Source organism: Penicillium verhagenii (genome assembly GCF_028828195.1).
Source record: "Penicillium verhagenii strain IBT 33310 chromosome Unknown utg000006l_segment0_segment0, whole genome shotgun sequence".
NCBI classification, from domain to species: Eukaryota; Fungi; Ascomycota; class Eurotiomycetes; order Eurotiales; family Aspergillaceae; genus Penicillium; species Penicillium verhagenii.
This window is the reverse complement of record NW_026643170.1, coordinates 153793-180138: the sequence shown is the minus strand read 5'-3', so window position 1 is coordinate 180138 and position 26346 is coordinate 153793. Positions and strand designations below refer to the sequence as shown.

Here is a 26346-nt window from a genome sequence, read left to right as displayed (position 1 = left end):
GAAGTCATTGAAACATAAAATACCCAAACACTCAAAACCGCCCCACCGAAAGCTCGTGGTAGACGCATTGAAAAGTACCTGCTCCGCCGGAACCTGTTGGATCTGTTCCCTCCCAACAACTTTCCATTTTTAATTTTCCTCCTTTTCCATATCTCCTACCTCTGTTCATTATTCTCTTCAATTTTTTTTTTTTCTTTTTGATTATACCCAGTTGTGTTGTGTGGAAAGATGGCCAGTTTGATCAACCAAACCGATGAGCGCCAGAGTGCTGGGTAAGTGGCCGGGCTCTCCCTCTCTGACATCACCTTTTCCCCCCTCTCCCCCCGGCAGCGGAAGCGTGCCGGCTACACCTCAACTTCACCCCTACCAAAGAATTGTTGCTCTCTGAACGGGCGCACGCTTTGATCTTTCATCATCTTTTTTTTTTTCTTGCCTTTCTTTTTCTTCGCTCTGGCCACTTTATAAATCAATCGTATCGCCGATCAACCTCATCTTACCTTATCCCCCGCTTGAACCCCTCCATCGGCTGTTATCCACTGCAAATTTTGCGCTCATCAATCTGAGCCGTTTTCGACTGACAATGGCCTCCCAACGTAGCACCATCGAATTGAAAGATGACACCATTATTGTGGTGCTCGGTGCCTCAGGCGATCTCGCCAAAAAGAAGACGGTTTGTGCCTTCTTTGGATTCCTCAGCTGGGTGACTCAGGACTAATTCGTTTGCCAGTTCCCCGCACTGTTCGGCCTCGTATGTGCCCTCGATCATCAACGAAACCCGCAAGCTTGGAGCTCAACTAATCCATGTCTCGTTTACTTAGTTCCGCAACAAGTTCCTTCCCAAGGATATTAAGATCGTCGGATATGCGCGGACGAAGATGGACCACGAAGAATACCTGAAGCGCGTGCGCTCGTACATCAAGATTCCCACAAAGGAGATCGAGGAGCAATTAGATCAGTTCTGCAAGCTGTGCACCTACGTTTCCGGCCAGTACGACCAGGATGACTCGTTCATCGAGCTTAACAAGCACCTCGAGGAGGTTGAGAAGGGCCGACAAGGAAAGGAGCAGAACCGTGTTTTCTACATGGCCCTCCCCCCGAGTGTCTTCATTACCGTTTCGGACCAATTGAAGCGCAACTGCTACCCCAAGACCGGCTTGGCCCGCATCATAGTAAGTCCTCCAAAACGTGATTTTACCGAGGCACATCTTGGGGACCCCTTTCTTGGCAAAATGTGCTAACCCCACCTTCTACTATAGGTCGAGAAGCCCTTCGGTAAGGATCTGCAGAGCTCTCGCGACCTCCAGAAGGCTCTGGAGCCCAACTGGAAGGAAGAAGAGATCTTCCGTATCGACCATTACCTGGGTAAGGAGATGGTCAAGAACATTCTCATTCTGAGATTTGGGAACGAGTTCTTCAATGCTACATGGAACCGCCACCACATCGACAATGTCCAGGTATGTTACCGCGATGGAAGAAGCTTCAACTAAATGAAACTTAATTCTAATCCTTGCGCAGATCACATTTAAGGAGCCTTTCGGTACCGAGGGCCGTGGAGGTTACTTCGATGAATTCGGCATCATCCGTGATGTTATGCAGAACCGTATGTTTCCATGAATTCAGATACGAATACCCAAGATACTGATCAATCCTAGACCTTCTGCAGGTTCTCACCCTGCTTGCCATGGAGCGCCCCATCTCCTTCTCTTCGGAGGATATTCGTGATGAGAAGGTCCGTGTCCTGCGCGCAATGGATGCCATTGAGCCCAAGAATGTCATCATTGGACAATACGGCCGATCTCTCGACGGCAGCAAGCCCGGTTACTTGGAGGACGACACTGTGCCTAAGGAGTCGCGTTGCCCAACCTTCTGTGCTTTGGTTGCCTATATTAAGAACGAGCGTTGGGATGGTGTTCCCTTCATCCTGAAGGCCGGTAAAGGTAATTTATTCATCTGAAGGTATCCCGCCTTATTAACAAAAAAATACTAACCTCACCCCAGCCCTTAACGAGCAGAAGACCGAGGTTCGCATTCAGTTCAAGGACGTCACTTCCGGTATCTTCAAGGATATTCCTCGCAACGAACTTGTCATTCGCGTTCAGCCCAACGAGTCCGTCTACATTAAGATGAACTCCAAGCTCCCCGGCCTGTCCATGCAGACAGTAGTGACCGAGCTGGACTTGACCTACCGCCGTCGTTTCTCCGACCTCAAGATCCCCGAGGCCTACGAGTCACTGATCCTCGACGCCTTCAAGGGTGACCACTCCAACTTTGTTCGTGATGATGAACTGGATGCCAGCTGGCGCATGTTCACCCCTCTCCTGCACTACTTGGATGACAACAAGGAGATTATTCCCATGGAATACCCATACGGTACGTTAAAAATTTCCCACTCTGCATCAGCAATTGACACAAGATTTACTAACTTGATACCTCTTTACAGGCTCTCGTGGACCTGCCGTCCTTGACGACTTCACCGCCTCGTATGGCTATAAGTTCAGCGATGCCGCTGGTTACCAGTGGCCGGTGACTAACACCACCCCCAACCGTCTGTAGATGGTGGTTAATGTAGCTGTTTACGACGATACGGGTGGGACATGAAGACGAACAAAATCCATTTTATTTGATTTACCCTCACTTCTGTTAGCTGGCCGGCCGGGCTGGCGGGAGTCGCTTCGCTGTGATCTTGGGATTCCGAGCTCCACGATGCTAGAAATGGAGGCCGAGCAATGAAACAAAGTTATGCAAACATCTCGAGACTTTTTATTTTTATATTTATGTATTTCCGGGTTTCACTTATGTCCATGGTGTTTGCATGTAATCTCGGGATAAAGACACCACTTGAATTTCCTTCTCTGATATGCCTTCCTCGTAATGCCGATACTTCCGAGCACTTGAGCACTTAGCTGTAGTTATTGAATTTTTTTCTCTCCAATTTCAATCCCAGTCGAATTTTGGCTATAACTTATCCACTTAACCCCCAAGCCCCGGCCAGTCCACGTACACCCACTATGCAATCCCGTTCTATAAATGGCACCATTACTCAGCGGATGCACCAATCATGTTTCTCTGTCAGTCCCATCCAACATTTGAACAGCTACATACTTCAAAATATGCCAAACCAGGTGTGAACAAGTCAAGTCTTGGTATAGAAAAAAAAAAAAAAAACACAAGGTTCATTGGCAAGAAATGCTCAAAGCACCCTCATCTGGCATGAGACCTAGATCGGCAATTGATGGTCTCAAGCCCCTTGGCGGGTCTGGCGCAACGATAAGGCGGCCGGGGGCCCGCATAATGGCGCTCAGGCCAGGTCCTTTTTTCTCCTGCCATCCGCTTCGCTTGCGCCCCGGAAATTACGAGCCATTGTCCACCGTTCCTGGATTCTTCTCTCACCCCCTGCACACCCCCAATTGAGAGCCTTAACCACCTCCGCCGTGATCCCCTGCACTCCCATAACGATATCGGAACAAAAGACCTCCACACGACCTACACGAATCCTGTTTAGCATCTCCCCCTCGACCGCCCCAAACCTAGCCTCGTGCTTGCAGTCCGACCATCCCAACTGCACCAAACTCCAAAAAACACCACAATAAATTACATAGCTGCACAACCGACCCCAGGCACTAAGAATCCGAGTCCAAACCCCACGCCTCCGTCCACGTTAACGCTCCACCTACCGCCTACCCGCACCGGAACCTGCCAACGCGCCAACCAGCCCCATTCGCAACCCCCAGTTCTTTTCGCCCAATACCACTGAGCGGGTCAGGCTGTATCGTTTCAAGCTGCGCACTCGACTGCCGCGATACCGTGTTGTACGCTCCGCACACTCGGCGATCATCGGATTTGGGTCTTTGTGCCCCCGCGCGCAGGAACTGAGCACATGCCAGTGTACGCATAGGAAACATGCCGCAGGCTGCACGATGGGCGGGGACTCCCTCCATCAAGGGGAAGTCGGAGTCGACGCGCATGATGTTGTTGACGTTTAGCTTGGTGGGATTGCAGTGCGTAAACTCCCCTCATACATTTTTCGTTGGTTCTGGAGATTTGCGGATATGAAGATGGGCTCTGAGGGATTGTGGCATGATGATCCGTGGCTGACTGGATCCATATTCTGATAGATTTACTTGGGGAACTGAAATGACCTGTAAGTTTAGACGAGACTTGGATTGGTCATATGGATATTTGTTTCATGCTCGGAGGTTGGACTAATGCATTTGTCTTGTGACTTCAGATTGCACGCCCTACCTTCTTCAACTCGGGTTGACAAAGTCGAAAACTTCTTTGGTGTGGATCGCTGGTCCGCTGTCTGGATTGATCATTCAACCTCTTATTGGTGTGATTGCGGATCGGTCACGGTCTAAATGGGGTCGACGAAGACCGTTTATGGTTTTCGGATCTTTCGTTGTGGCGTTTTGTCTGATCGTGCTAGGATGGACAGCGGAGATTGTGGGGTTATTTGTTACGGATCCCGAAAAGGTACCTAACCTACGCCATAGGATCCTTGATCTGTGGGGCTTGAAGCTAATTTTGTTTTTTTGTTACAGGCTAAAAATATCACTATTGCGTTAGCCGTTTCAAGTATCTATGCTGTGGACTTCTCTATCAACGTTGGTAAGTGGGCCGGGATATGATTTTTCTGACTATCGCTCACCAATTATTAGTACAAGCGTGTTGTCGCAGTCTTATTGTGGATACATTACCGATTCCATTGCAGCAAGCTGGCTCGGCCTGGGGTATGTTTCGATCTTTTTTTGTTAAATGACACTGGGATTTTAACATTACATAGCGGGCCGGATGTGCGCAATAGGCCAGCTCATTAGTTATGTGATCGGTTCCATTGACACGGTCAGCATTTTTGGAAGTTTCTTTGGAGACACACAATTCAAGCAGATGACTGTTATTGCTGCAATTTCATTGATCGCTGCCGTGGCGGTGACTTCGTACTCTGTGAAGGAGCGCGTTCTAATCTCAGCAAGGTAAGACATCTCTGCCAGTATTGAATTATTTTTCAAAACTAAAAATATGCATGGCAGGGATTCGGAAGGGTCAGTCGGTGCCATCCAAGTAATTTCACAGCTGTACCAGACCACAATGGAACTGCCGCCGCGCATCCAGGCAATCTGTTGGGCTCAGTTTTGGGCATGGATCGGTACGTTCACCAACATAAACCCGACAAGTCTTTTTGCTAACGAAACCAGGCTGGTTCCCTTTCCTTTTCTATAGCACCACCTGGGTAGGCGAGACCTACTTCCGATACGAAGTACCAAAAGATGAAATCACCAAGTCAACCGACATGCTCGGCGAAGTTGGTCGTGTGGGCAGTCTCTCACTCGTCGTCTTCTCATCCATCACCTTCTTCAGCTCTGTCCTACTCCCATTCTGTGTACAGTCACCAGATAACAAACGCTCCCGCTTTACCCCCCGACCCCCACCAGGCATGGCCGCTGTCCTTAAAGCCTTTACCGCGATCCGACCAGACCTGCAAACCGCCTGGTTCATCTCCCAGCTCATGTTCGCCGCAACCATGATCTTTGCCCCCCTGGCCCACTCCCGCGCCTTTGCCACCATCCTGGTCGCAATCTGCGGTATCCCTTGGGCAATCAGCGCCTGGGCCCCCTTCGCTTTTATGGGTGTAGAAATCAACAAACTCACCATGAACGGCGCCTCAGCACCGGGTATCGCGGCCTCATCCACCCGCGCCGGCGTGACAATGATCACATCCGCCAGTCTTCGTGCCTCAGCAGCAGACACAGAGCTGGAAGTCCTCCGCCTTAATCACCGAGACACAGACAGTGACACGGACGAGGAGGACCCTTCGTCTCTTCACTCGAATATTCCGTCCACGGGCGAGCTAACGGGTATCTATCTCGGTGTACTGAACGTGTACACTACCCTCCCACAATTTGTTGGAACCTTCATCAGCTGGATTGTCTTTACGGTCCTTGAGCCTGGCGCAACGGAGCCTCCGAAGGATGGTGATGCGTCGGATACGCATTGGATGAATCTTGATCAGGACAAGCCCAACGCCATTGCCATTTGTCTTTTTATTGGGGCGCTGAGCGCCCTTGTCGCTGCAGAGGCGACGAGACGTTTACGATACGTGTTGTAAGAGGTGCATTACTGTATTAATAGATGTGTGGACATGATATGATTTGGATTAGATCCAACTTTGAACAGAACAGACCAAAAACAGCTTCACAGCTGTGGAACTGGGCCCATTATGGGTCTTTTTTTTTTATAATGAACAGATATTATTATTGATTGCTTTACTCCCCCTAACACACATGTGCATGTGCAAACTGCCCTGGTGGTGTTTCAATTGAATGCTTGATATAACTCCGGGGCTATACATGTATAGATCGGTCAATTTTAACCTCGTGGTCTTTAGACATGGATGGACATTGATCCGCGTAGCCCCACCTGGTCCTTTTAGTCTCCGAGTTCTCAAGTGCTTCATGAATCATGTTTCTCTCCCGCGCTTTCTCCCCTTGTTCTCTAGCAATCGACCTTGTACACATGTATTCTGTGTATATTGCTCTTCTCCTGACGTACCCTTTCATCTCAACTGCATTCCCGAGAGCTCAAAGTATCTGAAATTCAAACCGAACAGATTTATAATCCAAAGATCGGCCCGAAAGTGGGTCCCTGACGAGATAATGATGATATAGAAGTTCTGCAGCCCGAGCTTAATTTTCCGCCCTTTTTTCCCCCCTCAACAGCTCAAGTGCTTCCATCTTCCCCCCAGAAAACCCCTCCATTTGTCCTCACAAATACCTAACCACAATCAATTGATCAACCCAAAATGACTCCCAAAATTCTCGTTGTCCTCACCTCTCACGATGAGATCCCCGGCGTCGGACCTACAGGCTGGTACCTGGTACGTACCCCGCCATAGCACAGCTATGTAGCTATACAAGTTAGCTTAAGCATCCGGCCCAGAACCAAATATGCAACAACATTGAACCTTGGAAACATAGACTTATGTCAATTCTCTCATTAGCCTGAGTTCGCTCACCCCCACGATGTCCTGCACAGCAAGGCTTCCTTGACCATCGCCTCGCCAAAGGGCGGTAAGGCCCCACTGGACCCTGGCTCGGCGAAGATGTTCGAGTCCGACCCCGTCTCGAAGAAGTTCTTGGATACTCAGGAGGCCCTGTGGACCAACACCCACAAGCTTGCCGATATTGCGCCCCGCGCTGGAGAGTTTGATGCCATCTTCTATGTTGGTGGACATGGACGTAAGTTTACATACCCCTTCGCTAGAACATGTGTATATCATAATATATCATATACCTATGCATTTCGAATCCCATGCTACATATGAAACATTGAAAGACGCAAAATAAAGACCAGAAACTGATATATCATCCATCCCGTTTAAAGCCATGTTCGATCTCACCACCGACCCCATCTCCATCTCCCTTATTGAGACCTTTGCCGCGGCCAAGAAGCCCGTTGCGGCCGTCTGCCACGGACCCTGTGTGTTCCTGAACACCAAGAACGCATCTGGTGAGCCTCTTATCGCTGGTGCGGAGGTTACTGGATTCTCCAACTTGGAGGAGGATCAGGTTCAGCTTTCTGCTGCCATGCCCTTCATGCTGGAGACCGAGCTGCAGCGCATTAGTGGTGGTAAGTTCGTTAAGGCCGACGAGCCCTGGGCGCCTAAGGTCATTACTGCCAAGACGAACGGAATTGGTGGTGCTTTGATTACTGGACAGAACCCCGCGTCGGCTACTGGCGTCGGTGAGGCTATCCTCAAGGCATTGGGACTTTAAATAATAGATATACACATAGATATTTGGATTCGGGGGTTGAGAGCACAGAAGAGGATGTATCGAGCCAATTGAATATCTGGTCAAATTGACAATAAATATGAACCAAATTTTAAGACTAAATAGAATAGATTAATATTGTACTTGAAACAAAACAAAGCGATTCGTATTTAAGAGCGATCTGAATCAGCTTGGGGAATTCAGTAGCGAAAGGGGAATAGAGCAAATAACAAAACAGAAATTGATCGAGCAGAGCATATCAGATCAGATCGGATAGATCCGATTTGGGGAATCAGATGGTGACGAAAAGTGTAGCCAAAGAAGATAGGAAAAAGAAACCGGATATCTGCCCAGCCGGGTCGGGGGATGTGAAAAGAAAAGGGGACGAGGGGAAATAAAACAAGTTAATCACAGCCAACAGGGTACCGTCAATCGTATCGTGTCACAGAGTTCGACATCGGTCTTGTTTGTCCTTTCCCTAAGGCTCAATTGATTCCTTGCGAGAAGAGACGTGCCTTTCATGACCAAGCAGAGACATGGTCAGAAAGAGGGAAATCAAGACCCAAGACGTGTGGTCGAAGAGGGGGGTGAATGACGAGCCAAGGGAAGATCGAAGATTAAGTCTGGTCCCAGATATAATGTTGGAAGATGGGAGTCGATGGTCGACACAATGAAAATAAACAAACTTTGTCTATCACAGCAGAGGGTCTAATTTAACGGGCGGACTCCATATCGCCGGTGAGCTCGGCGACGCGGGCCTTGATGCGAGCAACACGGGATTCAATGGCTACAAAACAACGTTCAAATGTTAGTAAAGTCCGACTATGTATGATAAGGGTAAAACTTACTCTCTTCACCACTGGTGTCTCCCTCGTCGGTACGCTCGGACTGGCTGGTGCGAGTCTCAGGCTCCTCAGCTACAAGAGCAGTTCTCTGAGCGGCGTTCTCGCGAATCTGCTTCCATCGGTCTTCAGAGAGGCTCTGAGGGCTGACAGCCTCCAGCTTTGCCCCGTTACCGTTGGTAGGGGTCTGAGGACGCCCATGCTCAGTTACCGTGTTAGGAGTGACAGGGAGATCATCCTCGGGGATGAAAGCCGGCTGGTCAACCAAAGGACCCTGGTCGAACTTGGAGAATTCCTGATCAGCGGCATCGCGCTCGTTGGTGCCAACACGAGACAAAGCATCATATTCAACAGCACGTCTGGTCTGAGGCGGGCTTCCGGTACCGACAATTTGAACATGACGTTGTGAGTTGGGCTCTTCAGACTGGCGGGGAGTGGAGGGCTTAACGGGCTCCGAGGCCTGAGTCTGGGCAGGGGCCGGGGCAGAGGCGTCTGTCGTAGCCGGCTGCTGAGCGGGAACCGGCTTCTTCTTAAGCACGGCCTTGGGGGCAGTTTCCTTGGCAGGCGCTTCCTGAGCAGCCTTGGCCTTGGCCTCGAGAGCGGCACGAGCAGCCGCTACCGCCGAGCTGGTATCACTGACACCGGTCTTCACAGGAGGCTGGTCGGTCTTTTTCTTGCTCACAAACATACTCTTGAAGGCACCGGTGTTACCGGCCTTCTTCTTGAGCTTTTTGCTGCTTTCGTCGGAAGCAGCCTGCTGAGTTTCACCCTCAATGGGCTGTTCAACGACAACGGCCTGAGTATCCTTGGAGTTCTCCTTGTTCGCAGACGCGGGTACGACCTTACTCAGAGTACTCTTGGCTGGCTCGGGCGAGGGTGGCAATGGGGTAGCTACGGCAGCTTTATCCTTGGGAGGTGGTGGGGGCCCAGACTTAGATGTACTGGGCGGGAGAGGAACTGAAGGCGCCGCAGGCTGCTCTTCCTCAGGCTCGGGTATTTCCTCAACGTCCCCAGATACGTTTCCTGTTCCCGCGCGACTGTTGTTAAGATAGGCAGCACGGAATGTGTTCTTATCGTAGTTGCTGGCCCACTTCATGGCCGACGAAGCCTCGTTCACGATGCCGGGCTGAAGAGTAAGCACCGAGTTAGTCTTGGTCGAGTAGGCTTCGGAGCGGGAGTGAGCGCCGGCATCCTTTGCCTCAGCCTCTTGCTCCCGGTGCTTCTTCTGAAGCGCCGCAGCCGCGGCTTGAATTCGCTTGTGCTGATCGGGGCCAATGCTGGTTTTGCTTTGTGGAGCCTGGTTATTGGGCCGCTTGTAGGAGTCCTCTACCGAGTCCACCTTCCTGGCGGAAGACTTTCTGCGGCCGAGCTTGGTTCCCTTCCTACTGCCGAAGCTAAAGAAGCTCTTCTTCTCAACAATCTGTGCGCCTGCCTCTGGCTCGGGCGCAGCACCCTTGATTTGCTCCTCCAGAACCAGCCACTTGGTTCCCCGAATGACAGTTTCGAGGAGAGCACAGCGACCAAATACAGCCTTGCGCGAAGATGGCTCATCACCGGAAAGACTAGTGATCCAGACCCACCAGAACGAATCATCCAAATCCAAGGAGCTGATGCTAGCCAACTCAGCCGGCTCAAGGGCTGGCTCGGGAGCCAAAGTGCGCCTATGCGATTGGGAGCTCTGGCCACGACTGGCGGCGATCGGGGGCAGGACCTTGTCAGGTGGCAGGAGTAGGGGGCCAACTGGGTTCTTCAGTGGGTTATCATCCGAGAAACCAGACGACATAAAGTCCGCCCAGGATGGGGTCGTAGGCCGTCCAAGATCACCACCCTGTGATCGAGGCACGGTGCTCATGCTAGCAGCAGTATCCGGCTTTGCGGAAGTTGTGGTCCGCTTATCTTCATCTTCGGGATCCGATTCAATAGAGCCACCAAATCCAATATCCTCAAAACGGGACCATGAAGCATCCCGCAAGCTAGTTGACTGCTTCGAGCTCGAAACACTCGACTCATTTGTTGATGAAATACATCTCAAGACACGTAGACACTCGTCCGTCAGCGCTTTGATGGGGTCTTCAAAGTTGGCGAATTCCTGGAGGTGCCAGTGGTCGTCGCGATATTCAAAGTTCTTTGCGCGGCGCAACAAAGAAAAGGGCGTAGGAGAGACCGTATCAACAATCATGACAACTTTAGTGGTCGTGACTTGGAGCAGCGTCGGGGTTTCTGGAGGATATTCGGTCGCCTCGACGAGGGATTGAAGGGAGATCGGTAGCGATGAGATACCAGTAACACCGCGAGGCATATCGGGGGAAAGTGAGCGTAAGTAAGCGAAAAACAAGTGGCTTGTCGCATCAGCGGCACTAGAACAAGATAAAGTTAGGATTTGATCAAAGAAGAAAAAAAAGAAATCAGGCAATCGTACGCAGCCCAATTTTTGTAGGAGGCCTCAAAGCCATTTCCAGTATCATGGTGCTCAAAGGCCCACCATCCAGCATAGCGCGAAAGCTGGCGGCCACCCAGACCATTAGATTTGCCATGCGCCGCAATCGCCGCAAGTAGGTCGAAGAAATCAAAAATAATTTTGGCGCGAGCGTCGGTGTCGACACTAATAGGGATGAAAGTTGCAAAAGCATCGCGGGCCAAATCCGAATCTTAAAAAAAAAAAGAGGTATGGTGTCAGCGGATTTGTTTTCCACCACGCAAGTCGCAATTGATGCGCGTACCTTGTTCGCCAACCTTGAAGAGTTCATATGCCTCCCAAGTAACTACACCGCCAGGCAATCTGCTCCAACACCATTTCAAGACGCTGCAAAGAACCTATGCGGGGTATCAGTATTATGAATTGCCCCAATTGCTATACCCAGCAACATAATTCTTACCATCGGCTCATTGAGCCGCAGCTCCTGCATCAAGGCATCTCCGCTGACCGGGGCGCCCTGCTCAAAGGACTGGTTGAAGTAGTTTCGGACGAACGTACGAGCGGCGCTAGGGTCGGAACTGGGACGGAAGGGAAGGAGCAGGAATGGGGTATCGAGAGCTAAATTGGACGAATGATCAGCAATCCGAAGTATGCGCGTGGCAGCGGTAACACCACCACATGGTTGAGATAGAAATTTGTACCCACCTCGTGCCTTCAACTCCTGCGCACAACCTCGAATGAGGTCTTGTACCTCCTCAGGGGCCACCTCCTTCTGCTGCCAGGCGTCGGTCCATTTTGGCTTTGCGGGGACGGGGTTTGCGGTGGTGGTTGGTTTAGCCTGTTTCTTGGTCGCGGTAGAGTCTTTGCTCCGAAAGACGCGAGAAAAGAACGGCATTTTTTTTTTCAGAAGATTCACACGATCTGCTAATAAATAGCTTGAATATGAGGCGATTGCGCTCGTGCACGCGTGTTCCGGTCGGTTTTTAGCTCCGTTGTTTTTTTTGGGGTTTCTTCTTCTTTTATCCTCGAGATCTGCATCAACAAATAAACATTAGCGGGGGATTTCCAAAGGGAACTGGGGAGCCGCGGCGGAAAACCGACAGATAATTTAACGAGTGGAATAAGTATGGAGGATAGAAAGAACCAGACAAAACCCGGCCAGGATGTCCTGCAGCCCTGGGGACAGGCTTAGGAAATAATAAAAAAAAAAAAAGAATGGAAATGATCTCCCTAGTACGGAGTCTGTGCTCTCTCTCACTCTGGAGAGGTATTGGGTAAAGTCAAGGGATCAACCAGTGAATCGGGATCAAAACGAGGGAATAACGAAGGAAAAACGGATCATCGACAAAAAACGATCACGACGCGAGGAAGAAGCGAAGTTGTTGACTTCAGGGGTAAAAAAAAAAACGGGATCGAATCACACTAACCGTTGGGTCTCGACCGCCCCCCTCTTTGTTTGGGTTCCCTTGATGTTTTTGCTCCCTACTTTTTTTTTCACTGACTCGGAGGATTTTGGTTTCTGGGGGAGAATTCTTATCCTGTAAAGAAATAGATGGAAGAACTATACAGAGCCAAAATATGACCACGAGTGTATATGGAATGTGTGAGCTATACACATGTCAAGTGCCAATGTTAAGAGGTTTGCGGAGTGGATGATACCGATGGCGATCATCATCTCCAGGAAAGTTGGCCCAAAACTGACTTTATTCGTCCCAAGGTTAAGCGAGAGGCGGTGTTAGGGAATTGAAGATGATATGAACGAACCTATCATATGTGCATTAAGGAGGTATACAAGACTATCAACAGAGGTACATGGCTTGGGAATACTGAGAAAGACGATTGTTACAGGTCTATTGGGTGATGCGAGAACCAATCATGAACTCGGAAGCCCAAGCTTGTTTCATTCTGGGTCCTTGGAGACTCTTGGCTTTGTATGTTAAGGATTCCAAGCTTGTCAACTGTAGTATACTCAAGGTTTGCCGTTTCTGACCTTCCTGTCATTTGCATGGTGAAACGTGGGAGATCAACAACATTGAAGTTTCCGAACGGGCTGGACCTGGGAATAGCTGTGGTATGCTTGTACATACAGATTGGTGTTTAACTGTACATCACCCAGGAACGAAATTCAACAGATTCCTTGATATCGGGGAGCTTAGGCCAAGCCATGGCCCCATTGATGTCAATTCAGCGATTCAGCACTGACATTCTCCATTTTTCTCCATTTTCTCCTGCAAAAAGACGCTTTTTAGCCGCGAATCCCCTGATCTTTCACGGATTCAACCAATCACACAAGTCACATGCTCATCACGGGATCCACTGTGATGTGACCTACATTGGATTACTTAATCGTGGTTATTCATCCTATTAATAGCCTCTGAGCCTCAGGCCAACACATGACGCTTACCTCATCTCCCTCCTTTCCTTTTTCTTTCCCTCAAATAATGAATGATTCTATCTTTAGAATCAACCTTTCTGCATCGTCAATCAGCCCCCCCATCCCGAGGTTTACTCCACGGTCCATCGCGTCCCTGGTTCCCTTTGAACCCTTTCGCCCCCCCCCAACCTTCATTCCTTTCTTCAATTTTGGTTTCACCTATTCTCCACCCCCGGGTCTCAGACATTGTCCTCGAGATATTTGAAACCTACGGCATCTGCGCAACGCTCGACTGCAAACTTGCTCCTACATGTCCCCGTTGCGCTGCGCGATAGATATTGCTTTGCAAATAACCTCCAGTCGCTTGCGCCAGTGGTAAAAAAACCCCCCCCCCAAAATTCCCCGTCGTCCCGGTCAAGGCGACTCCCTTTTCTATAACTTCAAGCGCGTCTTGTTGGAATAGTTCAAAATGGGTCGCAGAAAGATTGAGATCAAGGCCATCAAAGATGATCGCAATCGCTCAGTGTAAGTTGACAATGTAATTCTGTCTATACGTACGATGAACGCTAATGTCTGGTGCAGCACATTTTTGAAACGAAAGGGTGGTTTGTTCAAGAAGGCGCATGAGTTGGCAGTCCTTTGTTCAGTCGACGTCGCAGTTATCATCTTTGGGCATAATAAGAAGCTCTACGAGTATTCTTCATGTGATATGCATGAGGCTCTTGGCCGGTACCAATACGTGAGTGGTGACTTTCTCCCTATCAGTGGCAAGGCGTAAAGTACTAATCAATGTGTTTCTGCAGTTTGGTGGCCCTCACGAGCACAAGGGCCCTGATGATTTCTCCGGCAAGCGCGACGAGGATGACGAGGATGACGATGACCACACACCGGCCCCCGAGGAAATGCAAATTCAACAAAGCCACCCCGCTGTTCCCCCTCATCTCCAACAACCCGGTTTCCAGCACGTCAACCACGCGCCTTCTGCCTCCCCTCCCATCCAGAACGGTCTCCCGACACGCCATAGCACCCCGCAATCCCAGATCTCTCGACCTTCGTCCAGGAATACCCAGAATACACATGCTCGTCGTGTCAGTTCAAACCTCGGTCCTCATCAGCATGGCACGCCGCCGCCACCTCCGGCGCAGAATGGTTATTACATGTCCAACCCGTCCATGTACAACCCGAATGTCCACTCCGCTATGAACCAGCCACGCCCCCCACAGTATGCTCAATATGGCCATCCTCCAGGTCCACAAGGAACACCGCCCCAAGTAATGCCGCATCCACATGGTCTCCCCCAACAAATGCCTCCCCAACAGCAACATTTCCAGCACGCGCACCCCTCACAGCAGATGGGAATGCCACCTGGATCTCATGCACCGGTACAGCAGGTCACTCAGGCCTATATGTCGGACCAGGGCCGTGGGTCGATGCCTCCGTCTTTTGGCCCTGATACCCATAACCGCGAAATTACCGAACGCCCAGAAAATACGTCGAGTGGGTTGAAACCAGATAGCCAATCACCACCCCAGCCGAAGTTTTTGTCCAAATCCAGAAGCATTTTCACGCCTATCGACGATGGAGGTTCCGTATTAGCTCGACATTTTGGAGCGGGTCCATCGATGTACGAGTCGCCTCGTGTGAATCAGAATATCAAGCCGGATAACAAACAGGAGGATTCGGGCTCCAGAGGCGACTCAAAAAGTTCAGCTTTCGAACCGCCTCGCACACAACCGATTTCATCGGCCCCGGACATCAAGCCAATTCAGCGAATCAACAGTAGCCAGATCCCATCCAAACGTCCACAGCTGAAGGTGCAGATCCCCAGTGAGAGCTCTGACCGGGGTAGTGCAACGGCCGACTCGTCTTCACGCGACTCCGCGGGCAACAAGACAACGCCTGCAAGAGGGAACGGGGAGAATCCTCCACCAGGTGGTGTGGTTCTCCCGCCGCCTTCTCCATCAGCTGGGGCGATTCTCAGTGCAGGCGCTCAAGGCCCTCCGAACCCATTTGCACGCCCACCGCCGCCAGGTAGCCAGTCACAAAGCAACGCATATGGCAGCATGGGTAATGGCAATAACAATAACATCGAAACGCCGATATCTGCCCTTCCGAGTCGCTTTGTTGATAACCTTCTCCCGTCACCGTCCACTTTCTTCCCAGAATGGGGCTTTGGCCGCTCGGGACCAGACTCAAGCCTTCTACCTAGTCCCCTCACCTTCCCAACACCGGCGTTGCAAAGTGGACCAAGCTTTGCAAGAGAAGATGAGCAGGACAAGAAGCGCAAGAGTCCAGACAGCGGGTCACCAGATGATGGTGCAAATAAAAAACCAAAACCTTGACAAAATCATCCCCTTCCTCCCCTTCCTTGCCCTCGTTGATTACTACCTCTCCTATTCCGAATTCCCGATCGAGACCTCCATTCGCAACATCTGAACATCCTTTATTTTACCATATCACCATACTACCATTCTACACCATTCTACACCATTCTACCCTGATTCTTATTTTTTTTCCTTGATTTGGTTGAGTCCAGGATCTTTATGCTCTTATACCCCGGCTTGATACCTCTTCTTTTCTTTACTGTGTCACATTCTTTCTCATGTTCTTTCTTTTGATGGTTTCTGTCTTCTGTCTGATGATTTCAACTCGATACATTTGAATTTTTCTTCCCGATTATCTTTTGAAATTTACCCCATGAATCTTTTTGTTATGAATTTCTGTTCTCGTCGTGCTTGGTTGTCGGAAGTCGGCGTCTTTATCTGTTTCGCGTGCGTACGGATGATGTACATACAATTTGATCCTTCTAGGATAGCAATTCCAAATGATCATTCAGAAAAAAAGACCTGTCAGGGCTGACGATCAAATGGTTGTATCACATAGGGGGAAAAGTACGACCTAATTCCTCGCCCATTTGACCATTCAGGATCTCAACTTCCCAACACGAAAAATCAAAATGTAACCCTCGAACCCCTCCCGCCTAATTGACCGAATCATAACAATTAATTGCAGATCCGAACTGCAGCTCTACAGCATGAAAACATACCTCGGCGAATGAAGGTGGGGTGCTATGTGGAAAACAAAGCCCGAACGCCGGGGACTCGGATCATCGAGAGTATAAAACGTCGGGATGACGAAGACCTTCCCTTCTTCATCTTCGTCTTTTGATTCCCACAAGGTACCCGCCAAAACAACCTTATTCACTTTATCTGTTTACCAAATTGAAATTTCGCTACAATGACTATTACCGGTAGCTGCATGTGTGGTGCTATCCACTACGCCGCTGAAGGTTAGTTAACATTCACAACCTTGTCTACATGGCAGACTTAGTGCGCTTGCTAATTGAATTGATTTCCAGTGGACAAGTACCTCTCCGCTCTCTGCCACTGCACCGACTGCCAAAAGGTACTATTCTATTCGTATTCGCATCCCAAGCCAGTTGCATAGACAATCCTGACATACATCGCAATTCCCAGTGGACTGGAAGCGCTTTCACTTCCAACGCCGTTGTTCCCCGCAACAGCTTCAAGGTGACCAAGGGTAAGTCCAATTCCAACGTTACGCCCACATACTACACTGGAAACTTACCAGTCGGTTTTATTACCACTGCATATAAAATAAATGAGATTGAATTGAACCAAACTGTGAATCCAACCTACTAACTCTACTTCAAAAGGAACCCCAACCACCTACGATGTCGTCGGAGCCAGCGGAAAGATCAATAAACACTTTTTCTGCTCAACCTGTGGCTCGAGCCTCTATACCGAGCTAGAGCTGATGCCAGATATGACCTGCGTCAAGGGTGGTGGACTCGACAACAAGGATACCAACCTCGGCGGCAAGATCGATATTGAGTTTTACGTCAAGGACCGGCCTAGCTACCTTGCTGCTGTTCAGGGTGCAAAGCAGGAGCCTATGTTTGGGTAGACGAGTCAGCTTGTTTTAAGGAAGTGGATTCACGTGAATTCAAAACTTGCGATTGACATTCCAGGATGTTGGAATCCAAGTTCAGATTGTTGGTCAATGATGTCTAGATTCCGGAGCTTACTCGGTGTTTGATGTGGGGCAGCTTATAATTCATTGGCCGTGATAAAGGATGAAGTGTGGGGGTGGGTCAAAGGCCGAATGGATCCGGGATGAATTAAGGAAGTGCATCAATAACATTTTGAAACGCATAAGGGAAAGAACAGATGGAACCTACGTAGAAATTTATTATGAACTTCTCCAAAAAATTCACATGATCAAACCTCCTACTAGTAGCATGCACAATACAACCAGTTTATAACAAGCGTGCCGATCGTCACTCATCAAACACAAAAGCCCGCGCAGAAAGCAGGCCCTTTCGATGGAGACGTTTCACAATTGTTTCGATACATGCAATATCCTCTTTATAACCCGACTGATCCACCTCGAACGTCTGAAATGCCACTCTGAGCGGGAAAAAAGCAGATGCCGGCCCAAAGAGTTCCATCTCATCCTGTAACAGATAGTCCATGCTCGAGTAAATTTGTCTCGCAAGCGCCAATATAAGCGTATCAATTTCACCAAGTCCCTGATCGGATTTCGAGTTCTGGGAGATACGAGTTTCAAAGCGCTTGATTTCAGTCATGCACACGATTTGGAGAGCCCATAGGTTGGTGAAGACATTGGCCATAGTGATGTTCGGATACCAAAGAGGAAGGGGTATAACGGTGTCTTTGGCACTTCTGTAAGGCCAATACGGTGGAGAACCGTCGACGTAAAGCATTATTTCCCAGTTCTCTAGGCGAGAAGTTAATTCTAGAAAAGATTGAAGAGTTTTGTCGATACAGGAAAACTCGATTTTCAGGTCAGGATTTTGGTGTAGTGAATCGGCCTGGTGTAGGAGCGAGGGGAGCACGACAGCCTCATTGAGGAGCTGCTGCATGACGGATGGGTCGAAAGTAGAAAATGGTGTCTCAATCCAAGCTGGAGAGGAAAGGAAGATTGGGCGGCGATGCAGGATGGCTTGAAATGTCTTGAAATCGGGATGGACTCGTCAGTATAAAGTTAGTGGATTAGGGTAAGACTAGAGGCACGAACCAACAGAGGTCGAAACCCAACAAAGAGTTTATGCAGGAATCCATCTTGACATGCACCCGGACCATAGACTTGGAATAATAATCCTACAGCCTTGATATGCTCCGCCATAGCGGTAGTCGAGTCCGGAATCATAAGCTTGATTGAAAAGTTAGCAGCTGTTTAGATCTTGTGATGATCAGGAGATCCAAGGATTACATACTTCCGCTAGAGTAAGACACATAACCGTGGGAATCATATCAAACCGCACGCCGCCACCATTCACGTCCAAGCTTTTCCGTAATGTATGTATAGCTTCGTGGTAGCTTCTGGAGCAATTCGTATTGGCCATATTTGGCCGTGATAGTATCGAAGCTGCCAACGCTTTGACAGCCTTTGTAAGAACCAAACTGCCGGTGTTTAAGCACGGGAGGATTGATAAAACCTCGACCCAGGACCCGCAGATTCTAGGCTCCGCGTAATCGGAGTTGTATATGCTCGGTGCTCTTTCAGTTCCAGGGACGTAATTCTGGACAATCAATGCGGAAAGCTGGTCTCCGTTTGGCGGACTCGAAAATTGCCGCGGTATCAAAAGTGCAGCTGAAATTGCGTGTAATTTTTTGGTCATGACCTGCACAGTTGCTTGGCTTTTCACTGGGGTTGATGCTTGGGTACGTCTTCGCCTTGATGGCGATGGCGTGGAAGTATTGTTTGGCAGAAATGTCCAATTTGTTGGGTACCCATCACACTTGAGCCCTGAGAAGACACATTGAGTGCAGGCTGGATTTTTTCCATCGCACTGTGATCAGTTGTGAAGATTAGTGTCATGGTTACAAGTAAGTGTCAACACTCGAGAGGCAGTTCATACCCCCAACTTTCGCCTCCTGCAAGTCTGGCAAACATTTTTCTGTTTGACTTTCATGTCGCTGAGAGATAGTTACAAGTCAAATCGAATGACCTCACATATTTTAGTAAAGGGTCCCTTTACTAGTTGCCAATGGCGATTTGGAAAGAGGAAGAGAACTTAATGACAAATTAGGCTGATGTCATCCAAGTCTTGGCGGAAATTAAGACCAAAAGCGGTTAGTCTGACTGCGGGAACGCCCCACACTAAACCGGGGAAACGCGGATTAGGTAATCTTGTAAAAAGTGGAAATGTCAGCTTACATCATGTAAGCTCACATGTTACAATGCACATCTGATTCATGGAATTTCTTTAAAAAATGGCCAAATCCGGTATCATACGCCGCCAAGCCATGGGGGAAACGGGCGACAGGATTTGAGTCAGGACTTGAGTCAGGATTTGAGTAAGTATTTGAGCTTAATTTACATAGTCTTGGCGGAATTTGGGACCAGAACGGGCGAACAACTATATGGAAAGTAAAAGATTTCACATCTTCCCTTACAAATGACACTGGCGTGACCTCGACCTGTGCCATCTGAATATTTCTGATTGACTATAAAAGAGGCGACTTAGAAGCCGGTTTCCAAAAAAGTCATTCAAAACCAAACAACTGCATTCCACAACATTCAAGCTCATTCAATCGTCACGACTCACGGCCCACCTAAAACCAACTAGATCACATACTATCTTCTATCTTCTTGACCTCATCATGTCTCCATCAAAATTTAGAAGCAATTTCAGCATCACCCACATCGGCACTGCTACTGCCATTTTCGAGATCGACCATGTCAACATCCTAACTGACCCCTTCTTCTCCCCCGCCGGCACAAGCTGGGACGTGGGCGGCGGCATGGTCCTCAAGAATACCGAGACCCCAGCTATGGGGCTGGAGAATCTTCCCCGTATTGACGCCATCCTTCTCAGCCACGAAGACCATGTGGATAATCTTGACGAGCTCGGCCGCCAACTCTTGAACGGCCGACACGTCTTCACCACCATCGACGGCGGTAACAAGCTCGCTCCCCGCCCCGCTGTCCGCGGCATGAAGCCATGGGAGACAACTTCCGTCAAGCTCGGAGGCACGGAATACGAGATCACCGCAATCCCATGCCAGCATCTGCCCGGCGGCGAATGCACGGGCTTCATGCTGTCCACAGAGGATTTCGGTGTTCACCCTGATGGTCGGCCCAACGTCATCTACTTCACCGGTGATACTGTATACTTCGACGAGCTTGCGAAAATCCCTGAGAAGTTCCATGTTGTTGCTGCTGTTATGAATCTGGGGTCGGCGCATGCGGCTCTGCCTGATGGAATTGTCCAGGCTACTATGGACGGCAAGCAGGCTGCTCACCTTTTCCGTACTATCAAGGCGGACTGTCTCGTCCCGATGCACTATGAGTCTTGGAATCATTTTACGCAGTTTGGAAATGAGTTGGTGGAGGTCTTTGAGGCGGAGGGAATCGCGGAAAAGATTCGCTGGCTTATCCCGGGCAAATCTGTGAACATTCTGTGAGGTGTGCTTTTGGTTTTATATGTCATTAATAAATATTGTATGCACATAGTTGTGAGAATGTCTGGAAGACAGCAAGAAGGTGTGGAATTCCATCATACTATCATTCAGATGTCTACATGAAAGGGCTTAAATTCAGTATGTACATAAAAGATGCGTGACAATAATAACCAGAATCTTGAGTGGAGAAGCCTCAAGTGCTCAAATACTGAATCATTCCAGAAGCATGTGAAGATGCAAAAATGAGGAGACCGACATTGATCATCAATTGATTCAACTGTTCTTAGCTACTGTTATTCCGTCTGCAAGATGTCACCGTGACGAGATAGCCCTGGAGACCTCAGGACGACATCGGGACCGACATCTGGATAAGGCACTGGCAATGTTAGGAGTTACCAATACCATACGGCTTGATTTGAATGTAAACTTGATCAATTATCTAAAGCAAAAATGAAGAGTATCAAATCACAAGTTTGGAAACAAGAAATTATTCAAAAGACCTCCCCACGAAGCCATAAACGATTTGGCAAGGGTGCACATGGGTAGACTCAAAGTGTCAACGCCAACCTCAAACCTTCACCTCAACCTCATTGGTAACAGCATACTTGCTCCACCGGCGAATCACCGGTCCAAACTTGTAGAAAATATAAGGGACAGGCACCATAATGGCGCTAATGCACCCCAAAATCGTCAAAGTCCAATGCACGCCCATATTCTTATAAAATGGCATTCCAACCACCGTCATTCCACCAGCAGCACAATACCGTGAAACAGTCATGAATCCCAGCGCCGATGCCGCATAGATATCGTACGAGTCAATCACGTACATGTACGAACTGATGAACACGCAAATTGTCCCCAGACCGAAACAAGTTGACGCCAAGATAGGCGACCAAATCGACACAGAAGAGAAATCGGTCCACCCCATCCAGAACAACGAGATAGGAATGAACGGCGCACCAAACATAGCAAACCAAAGTCTGATTTCCGGCTCCGTATGCACACCATCCAGAGCATGCGGATCAACGCAAGGATCAGACCCATTCACCGCGCGTGCCGCAGCTGTAAAATCCTTCTTCGTCTGTATATATACGATCGGCACGAGAAGAACACAGAGGGCAATACCAACATACATTGCCGCCCAGATCACATTCGTCAACCCCTCCGAGACCCCATACGTATCCATAAAGATATATGTATAGCCATCGAAGAAGGTGAAAAGCACAATGTACAGCACGGTCATATAAAGCGAGATAAGCAGGATAATAGGCTCATGGATCGTGATGAGGAACTGCCTCTTCATCGCCCCGCCAATGCGACTAAACAGCGCCACCTTTTCCAGATCCATCTCAGACCGGAACCGCCGATCACCCGTGATCTTGCGCAGCTGCTTTCCCTTCCAGTGCAGCAGCAGCGGGGCGTACGTCTCCGGCTGAAACAGGATGATGCAAACCATGACGACACCTGATCCGATAAGAATAATCCACCCGCTCCAGCGCCACGAAAGCTCGCTCGTCTGTCCCACATAGTTCGCCAACACGGGACCCAGAACCGGGCCGCCGAACGAAATAATAGCGTACATGGGGAAGAAAACCGTCTTCTCAAGCGGATTCCATAGATCGGCGATCGTGCCGCCAGCACAGGTTAGCGGCGGACAACCAAAGACACCGGCCAAGAAGCGGAAGGCGAGCAGGGCGCCAATATTAGGCGCGAGTGCGGAGCCCATGATGAATATCATGAAGAGGGTTAACGAGCCTGTGTAAACGAGGTTGCGGCCCAGAATCTCGGAGAGCGGACCGCTGAAGAGGGAGCCGAAGGCGAAGCCTAAAAGGTAGAGGCCTGTGCGATTGCGGTTAGCGGGCCGGTGCTTCGTTCATATATACTTGGACGGAAGCGCAACTTACCATCTATCAGCGAGCCTACGACGTCGCCGACGCCAAACGCGGCGTCCGTCTGCGATAGTACTCCAGAATTGATTGAGGATGCTGCGCCGACAATGAAACCCAGGGCAGACACAATCAGAGTGGCGGTTACGCGGCGAGCTAGACTGTAGTTCCGTGGATGCTGGGGATCATTGATACCATCCCAGCCGACGACAAAGACGCGGCTTGGCCGATTGGACGCGTGATCGACATGCGAGCGAACTTCGATACCCGGAAGCCCATATGCGATTGTAGTTTTCTCTGAATTGCGAGTGTGATTCTTTGCGAGAGCGTCGTGCGAAGGATGTAAATCCTCGTACTCGATCTGGTCGGAGTCTGCATCGGCATTTTCAGCTACGGTGCTGGTTTCGGACTGGCTCGTTGGCGACGACGGTTCGTTTTCATTCCGGTTTTCATTTACGGTTCCAGTCTCTTTATCGTTCACGTAGGACAGGCCATTGTGCCGCTTATCGCGGTGCTGCTGGGGTGGCAAATCCGCCAGCTGGTTTCGGACGGCATTTCCCAAGCGGCGATACTGTGCGTAGGACTGCATTTTCACACCTTGGGATTAGACTGAATTTTTCAAGATCCCTGAGTTGTATTCTCACCGGTTATGCTAGCCAATCTGCCGAGTTCCAAGATGGTCGAGTTCCTGGGACGATTGGCTATGTATATAGTAGGATCTGGTGTACTCAAGTCTCAAGTGCTCTCGCCTCAGTATAAAACAAGATATGCGAGTAGGTGGGAACCAGGGGAAATATAAAGAGATGCCGACTCGGAGACTTCAAGGGTTCATGGGTCCGAATGGTCCGAATGCTGAAAAATCGAGTTTGTCTAGGCCGGAGACATTTCAATTCAGGATCTGCATGTCGGTGGGTCTCTTGCGTAGTTCTGTCGGACTCGGGCCGATGGGAACGGAATGCGTAGTTTCCCCCGTTGCTGTTGGATGTTGACTTTAATTCCACTGTTTGAACTTGGCAGATTTTAAATAAATAAATGAAAATGTGGGTGATACATCATTTCGAATAGTCACTTTTTTCTCGATGGATTTGCTGATAGAAACAAGAAATTCCGCAATGTTTCATGGCGGCAAACATCTCAACGGCTAAAGGTCGGGATGAATTGCTTGTTTGAAGTTGTTAGTGATGAAGTTGGATCTCGGGCAGTTCTCCGACTTCATCCAGTGTTCGGGGAGCAGTGAAGACCTTCAAATGCCGAGCTTCCAGATGTCGTTTACTCCATGTCAGAACACTGACTGGATTCTGAGCCGCTGCAAGCAATGTTTCTAATTATATTGATATACCCGCAGTAAAAATAGATGAAGCAGAAGACAAAATGACTGGTTGATATGCAAATGAGACTTTTTGAATTAAATCCAATAAAAATAAGTTGTGTATGGCCAGATGATCAAGGCCGACAAAAGCTGCTATCCGTTCAAGCATGAAAACATCATCATGAAGCAAATGCTATGACAAAGCAATTATAATCTGATGAATCGCACCCTTGTACCGCCAGCAGTCTAAGGATAGACCGAATAAGTATTATACAATAAATGTAGCGTGTAGAGAGAATATTCTGGGTAAAAAAAAAGTACCGATTGGTTAAGCCTCTTGCTCGGACTTGCCCTGGGCCTTGCGCTGCAATTCAAGCAAATCCTGTCGGTTGCGCTCTTGTTGATCAAGACCGGTCTTTTGAATGGTATGCGACTTGCTAAGGACCTTTGGGCGGATAAATAGAGACAAGCAAAAGCCCACACCGGCGACGCAGGTGTATAGAATCCACATTCGGCTGAGAGCGAAGGTGAATGCATCGAGCACGACGACGCGCTGACTTTCAGTGAGACCCTCAATGAGAGACTTGGAGGACCCGGCGAACGAGCCAGAGATCGTTGCAGCCTTTTCGGCTCCGACGGCAGCGATAAGCTTGGCAGATTGTTGGCCCATGACGTTCTGGTAGACGACAGTTCCGAGGACGACGGACATTGAAGTGGAGAGCTGGCGAACAAAGCCAAACGTCGCCGTTGCGATGGCCATATCGGCGGGACGAACGTTGGCTTGGAATGCAACCAGGGGGGCTTGGAAGTTGGGTCCGATACCAATGCCGGCGATGAGTTGAAAGATGATTATACGGGGCCACGAGGCGTACGGCTTCAGGTCGATGTACAGACCAAAACCAATAGTCATCATAAAGAGACCTACCGCAATTACTTCGCGGTAGCGACCGGTCTTCTTCATGAGAATACCAGTGCCTGCGGAGCTGATTGAAAGTGCGAGGACCAGGGGTAGAACGTAAACGCCGCTCAGAATCGGTGATGCCAGGAGGACAGTTTGGAAGTAAAGCGGAAGGTAGTAGGTGCCAGCGATGAAAACGAAGCCGTGGCAGAAACAGACCAAGAGGATGAGGACGTTGTACCATTCACTGAAGAGGCGAATTGGGATGATGGGGTACTTGGCGATTTTCCACTCGGCCAGGAAGGCCAACACCCAAACCACAATACCGAAGACGATCAAGCAGATGACAGTGGCGGAGGCCCATGGGTAGTTCACACCACCAAATTCCAGCCCAAAGAGAAACATAAGAGTACCGCCAATTATGGTAAACGTTCCGATCCAGTCGACGGTGCGCAGGCCAGCCAAGAGCGGGGTCTTGGGAGATTCGATGTGGAGGAAGAAGAATAGGATGACCAGTGATACACCACCAATAGGCAAGTTCACGTAGAAGCACCATCTCCAAGTAACATCGGTGGTGAAAGCACCACCGACGATTGGACCCAAAGCGCCCGCGACAGCCCATGTAGCACCAAAGATACCATAGTATATGGGTCGATCACGCATACTGAACAAGTCCGAGACACTGATATTGGCCAAAATGAGAATTCCACCACCACCGATACCTTGGACTGCACGACCGGCAATGATCATAGACAAGTTCTTTGCCAAGGCGCAGATCAAACTGCCGATCAAGAATAAGACGTTAGCCGACAGAATAATCGGCTTGCGACCCCAAATGTCAGAGACCTTTCCCCACAGAGGAATACAAGAGGCATTGGCGAGGAGGTAAGAAGCAGCAATCCATGAGTACCCACTTTCCGTGGCATGAAACTGATCCGCAATGGTGGGTAGGGCGGTTGAAACGATAGTCATATCCAAAGCCGCGAGAAACAAAGCCATACAGAGGGCGGCCATAACCAGAGCAATCTGCTTCTTGCTCATCTTTGCGGCAGACGATGGGACGAGGTCGAGGGGTGCACCAGATCCTGCATTTGCATTTTCTGATGGACCTTCATCTTGTATTGATGTTGATGTATGGACTTGATCTGTTGGTTCAACTTTCGGCTCCACATCGGCCTGGTGATTTTGTTCCGGCGCCACAGCCTCAACAGAGCTCTTTTCCACGAGTTCATGCGAGATAGCTGTATCGCCGCCACTCGAAGCATTGCTCGGAGTAGGCTGAGTTTCGACTGCCATGATGCGCAAATTGACAATCAAGAAAGAAGAAAAGAAAAAAGAAAAGGTCGAGCGGGGGAAAAAAAGAAACGCGCTATGGAGGCGATTCGTCAAGTGACCTGTTCC

The 26346-nt window shown here is 49.4% G+C and overlaps 11 protein-coding genes across 11 annotated transcripts; 6 read left to right on the top strand and 5 right to left on the bottom strand.

Annotated features, from left to right (window-relative positions):
• Window positions 1-228: 228 nt before the first annotated feature.
• N7466_005478 (glucose-6-phosphate dehydrogenase) lies at window positions 229-2553 on the top strand (the record flags this gene model as incomplete). The annotated part of the gene is made up of 9 exons (XM_057164875.1): window positions 229-272; window positions 598-670; window positions 728-748; window positions 819-1169; window positions 1257-1454; window positions 1516-1600; window positions 1653-1937; window positions 1999-2370; window positions 2441-2553. 9 exons carry the CDS (start codon window positions 229-231, stop codon window positions 2551-2553), a joined length of 1542 nt encoding a protein of 513 aa, XP_057020474.1.
• Window positions 2554-3677: 1124 nt separating this feature from the next.
• N7466_005477 (uncharacterized protein) lies at window positions 3678-3965 on the bottom strand (the record flags this gene model as incomplete). Its single annotated transcript, XM_057164874.1, has 1 exon — window positions 3678-3965. One exon carries the CDS (start codon window positions 3963-3965, stop codon window positions 3678-3680), a length of 288 nt encoding a protein of 95 aa, XP_057020473.1.
• A 169-nt stretch (window positions 3966-4134) lies between these two features.
• On the top strand, window positions 4135-6106 carry N7466_005476 (putative sucrose transporter; the record flags this gene model as incomplete). The annotated part of the gene is made up of 7 exons (XM_057164873.1): window positions 4135-4141; window positions 4229-4473; window positions 4542-4608; window positions 4659-4730; window positions 4784-4973; window positions 5031-5146; window positions 5196-6106. The coding sequence occupies 7 exons, from the start codon at window positions 4135-4137 to the stop codon at window positions 6104-6106; spliced, it is 1608 nt and encodes a 535-aa protein (XP_057020472.1).
• Window positions 6107-6799: 693 nt separating this feature from the next.
• Window positions 6800-7772, top strand: N7466_005475 (ThiJ/PfpI family protein; the record flags this gene model as incomplete). The annotated part of the gene is made up of 3 exons (XM_057164872.1): window positions 6800-6874; window positions 6998-7235; window positions 7381-7772. The coding sequence occupies 3 exons, from the start codon at window positions 6800-6802 to the stop codon at window positions 7770-7772; spliced, it is 705 nt and encodes a 234-aa protein (XP_057020471.1).
• A 710-nt stretch (window positions 7773-8482) lies between these two features.
• Window positions 8483-11922, bottom strand: N7466_005474 (DUF1708 domain-containing protein; the record flags this gene model as incomplete). The annotated part of the gene is made up of 5 exons (XM_057164871.1): window positions 8483-8556; window positions 8618-10968; window positions 11031-11259; window positions 11332-11425; window positions 11488-11922. 5 exons carry the CDS (start codon window positions 11920-11922, stop codon window positions 8483-8485), a joined length of 3183 nt encoding a protein of 1060 aa, XP_057020470.1.
• Window positions 11923-13870: 1948 nt separating this feature from the next.
• rlmA (SRF-type transcription factor RlmA) lies at window positions 13871-15743 on the top strand (the record flags this gene model as incomplete). The annotated part of the gene is made up of 3 exons (XM_057164870.1): window positions 13871-13926; window positions 13984-14140; window positions 14205-15743. The coding sequence occupies 3 exons, from the start codon at window positions 13871-13873 to the stop codon at window positions 15741-15743; spliced, it is 1752 nt and encodes a 583-aa protein (XP_057020469.1).
• An 895-nt stretch (window positions 15744-16638) lies between these two features.
• Window positions 16639-17328, top strand: N7466_005472 (GFA family protein; the record flags this gene model as incomplete). The annotated part of the gene is made up of 4 exons (XM_057164869.1): window positions 16639-16690; window positions 16760-16806; window positions 16878-16941; window positions 17078-17328. The coding sequence occupies 4 exons, from the start codon at window positions 16639-16641 to the stop codon at window positions 17326-17328; spliced, it is 414 nt and encodes a 137-aa protein (XP_057020468.1).
• Window positions 17329-17701: 373 nt separating this feature from the next.
• Window positions 17702-18790, bottom strand: N7466_005471 (uncharacterized protein; the record flags this gene model as incomplete). Its single annotated transcript, XM_057164868.1, has 3 exons — window positions 17702-18397; window positions 18463-18597; window positions 18662-18790. 3 exons carry the CDS (start codon window positions 18788-18790, stop codon window positions 17702-17704), a joined length of 960 nt encoding a protein of 319 aa, XP_057020467.1.
• A 1261-nt stretch (window positions 18791-20051) lies between these two features.
• N7466_005470 (MBL fold metallo-hydrolase) lies at window positions 20052-20855 on the top strand (the record flags this gene model as incomplete). Its single annotated transcript, XM_057164867.1, has 1 exon — window positions 20052-20855. The coding sequence occupies one exon, from the start codon at window positions 20052-20054 to the stop codon at window positions 20853-20855; it is 804 nt and encodes a 267-aa protein (XP_057020466.1).
• A 565-nt stretch (window positions 20856-21420) lies between these two features.
• N7466_005469 (MFS transporter) lies at window positions 21421-23327 on the bottom strand (the record flags this gene model as incomplete). Its single annotated transcript, XM_057164866.1, has 2 exons — window positions 21421-22691; window positions 22757-23327. 2 exons carry the CDS (start codon window positions 23325-23327, stop codon window positions 21421-21423), a joined length of 1842 nt encoding a protein of 613 aa, XP_057020465.1.
• A 1048-nt stretch (window positions 23328-24375) lies between these two features.
• Window positions 24376-26241, bottom strand: N7466_005468 (MDR family MFS transporter; the record flags this gene model as incomplete). Its single annotated transcript, XM_057164865.1, has 1 exon — window positions 24376-26241. One exon carries the CDS (start codon window positions 26239-26241, stop codon window positions 24376-24378), a length of 1866 nt encoding a protein of 621 aa, XP_057020464.1.
• Between the last annotated feature and the right edge of the window lie 105 nt (window positions 26242-26346).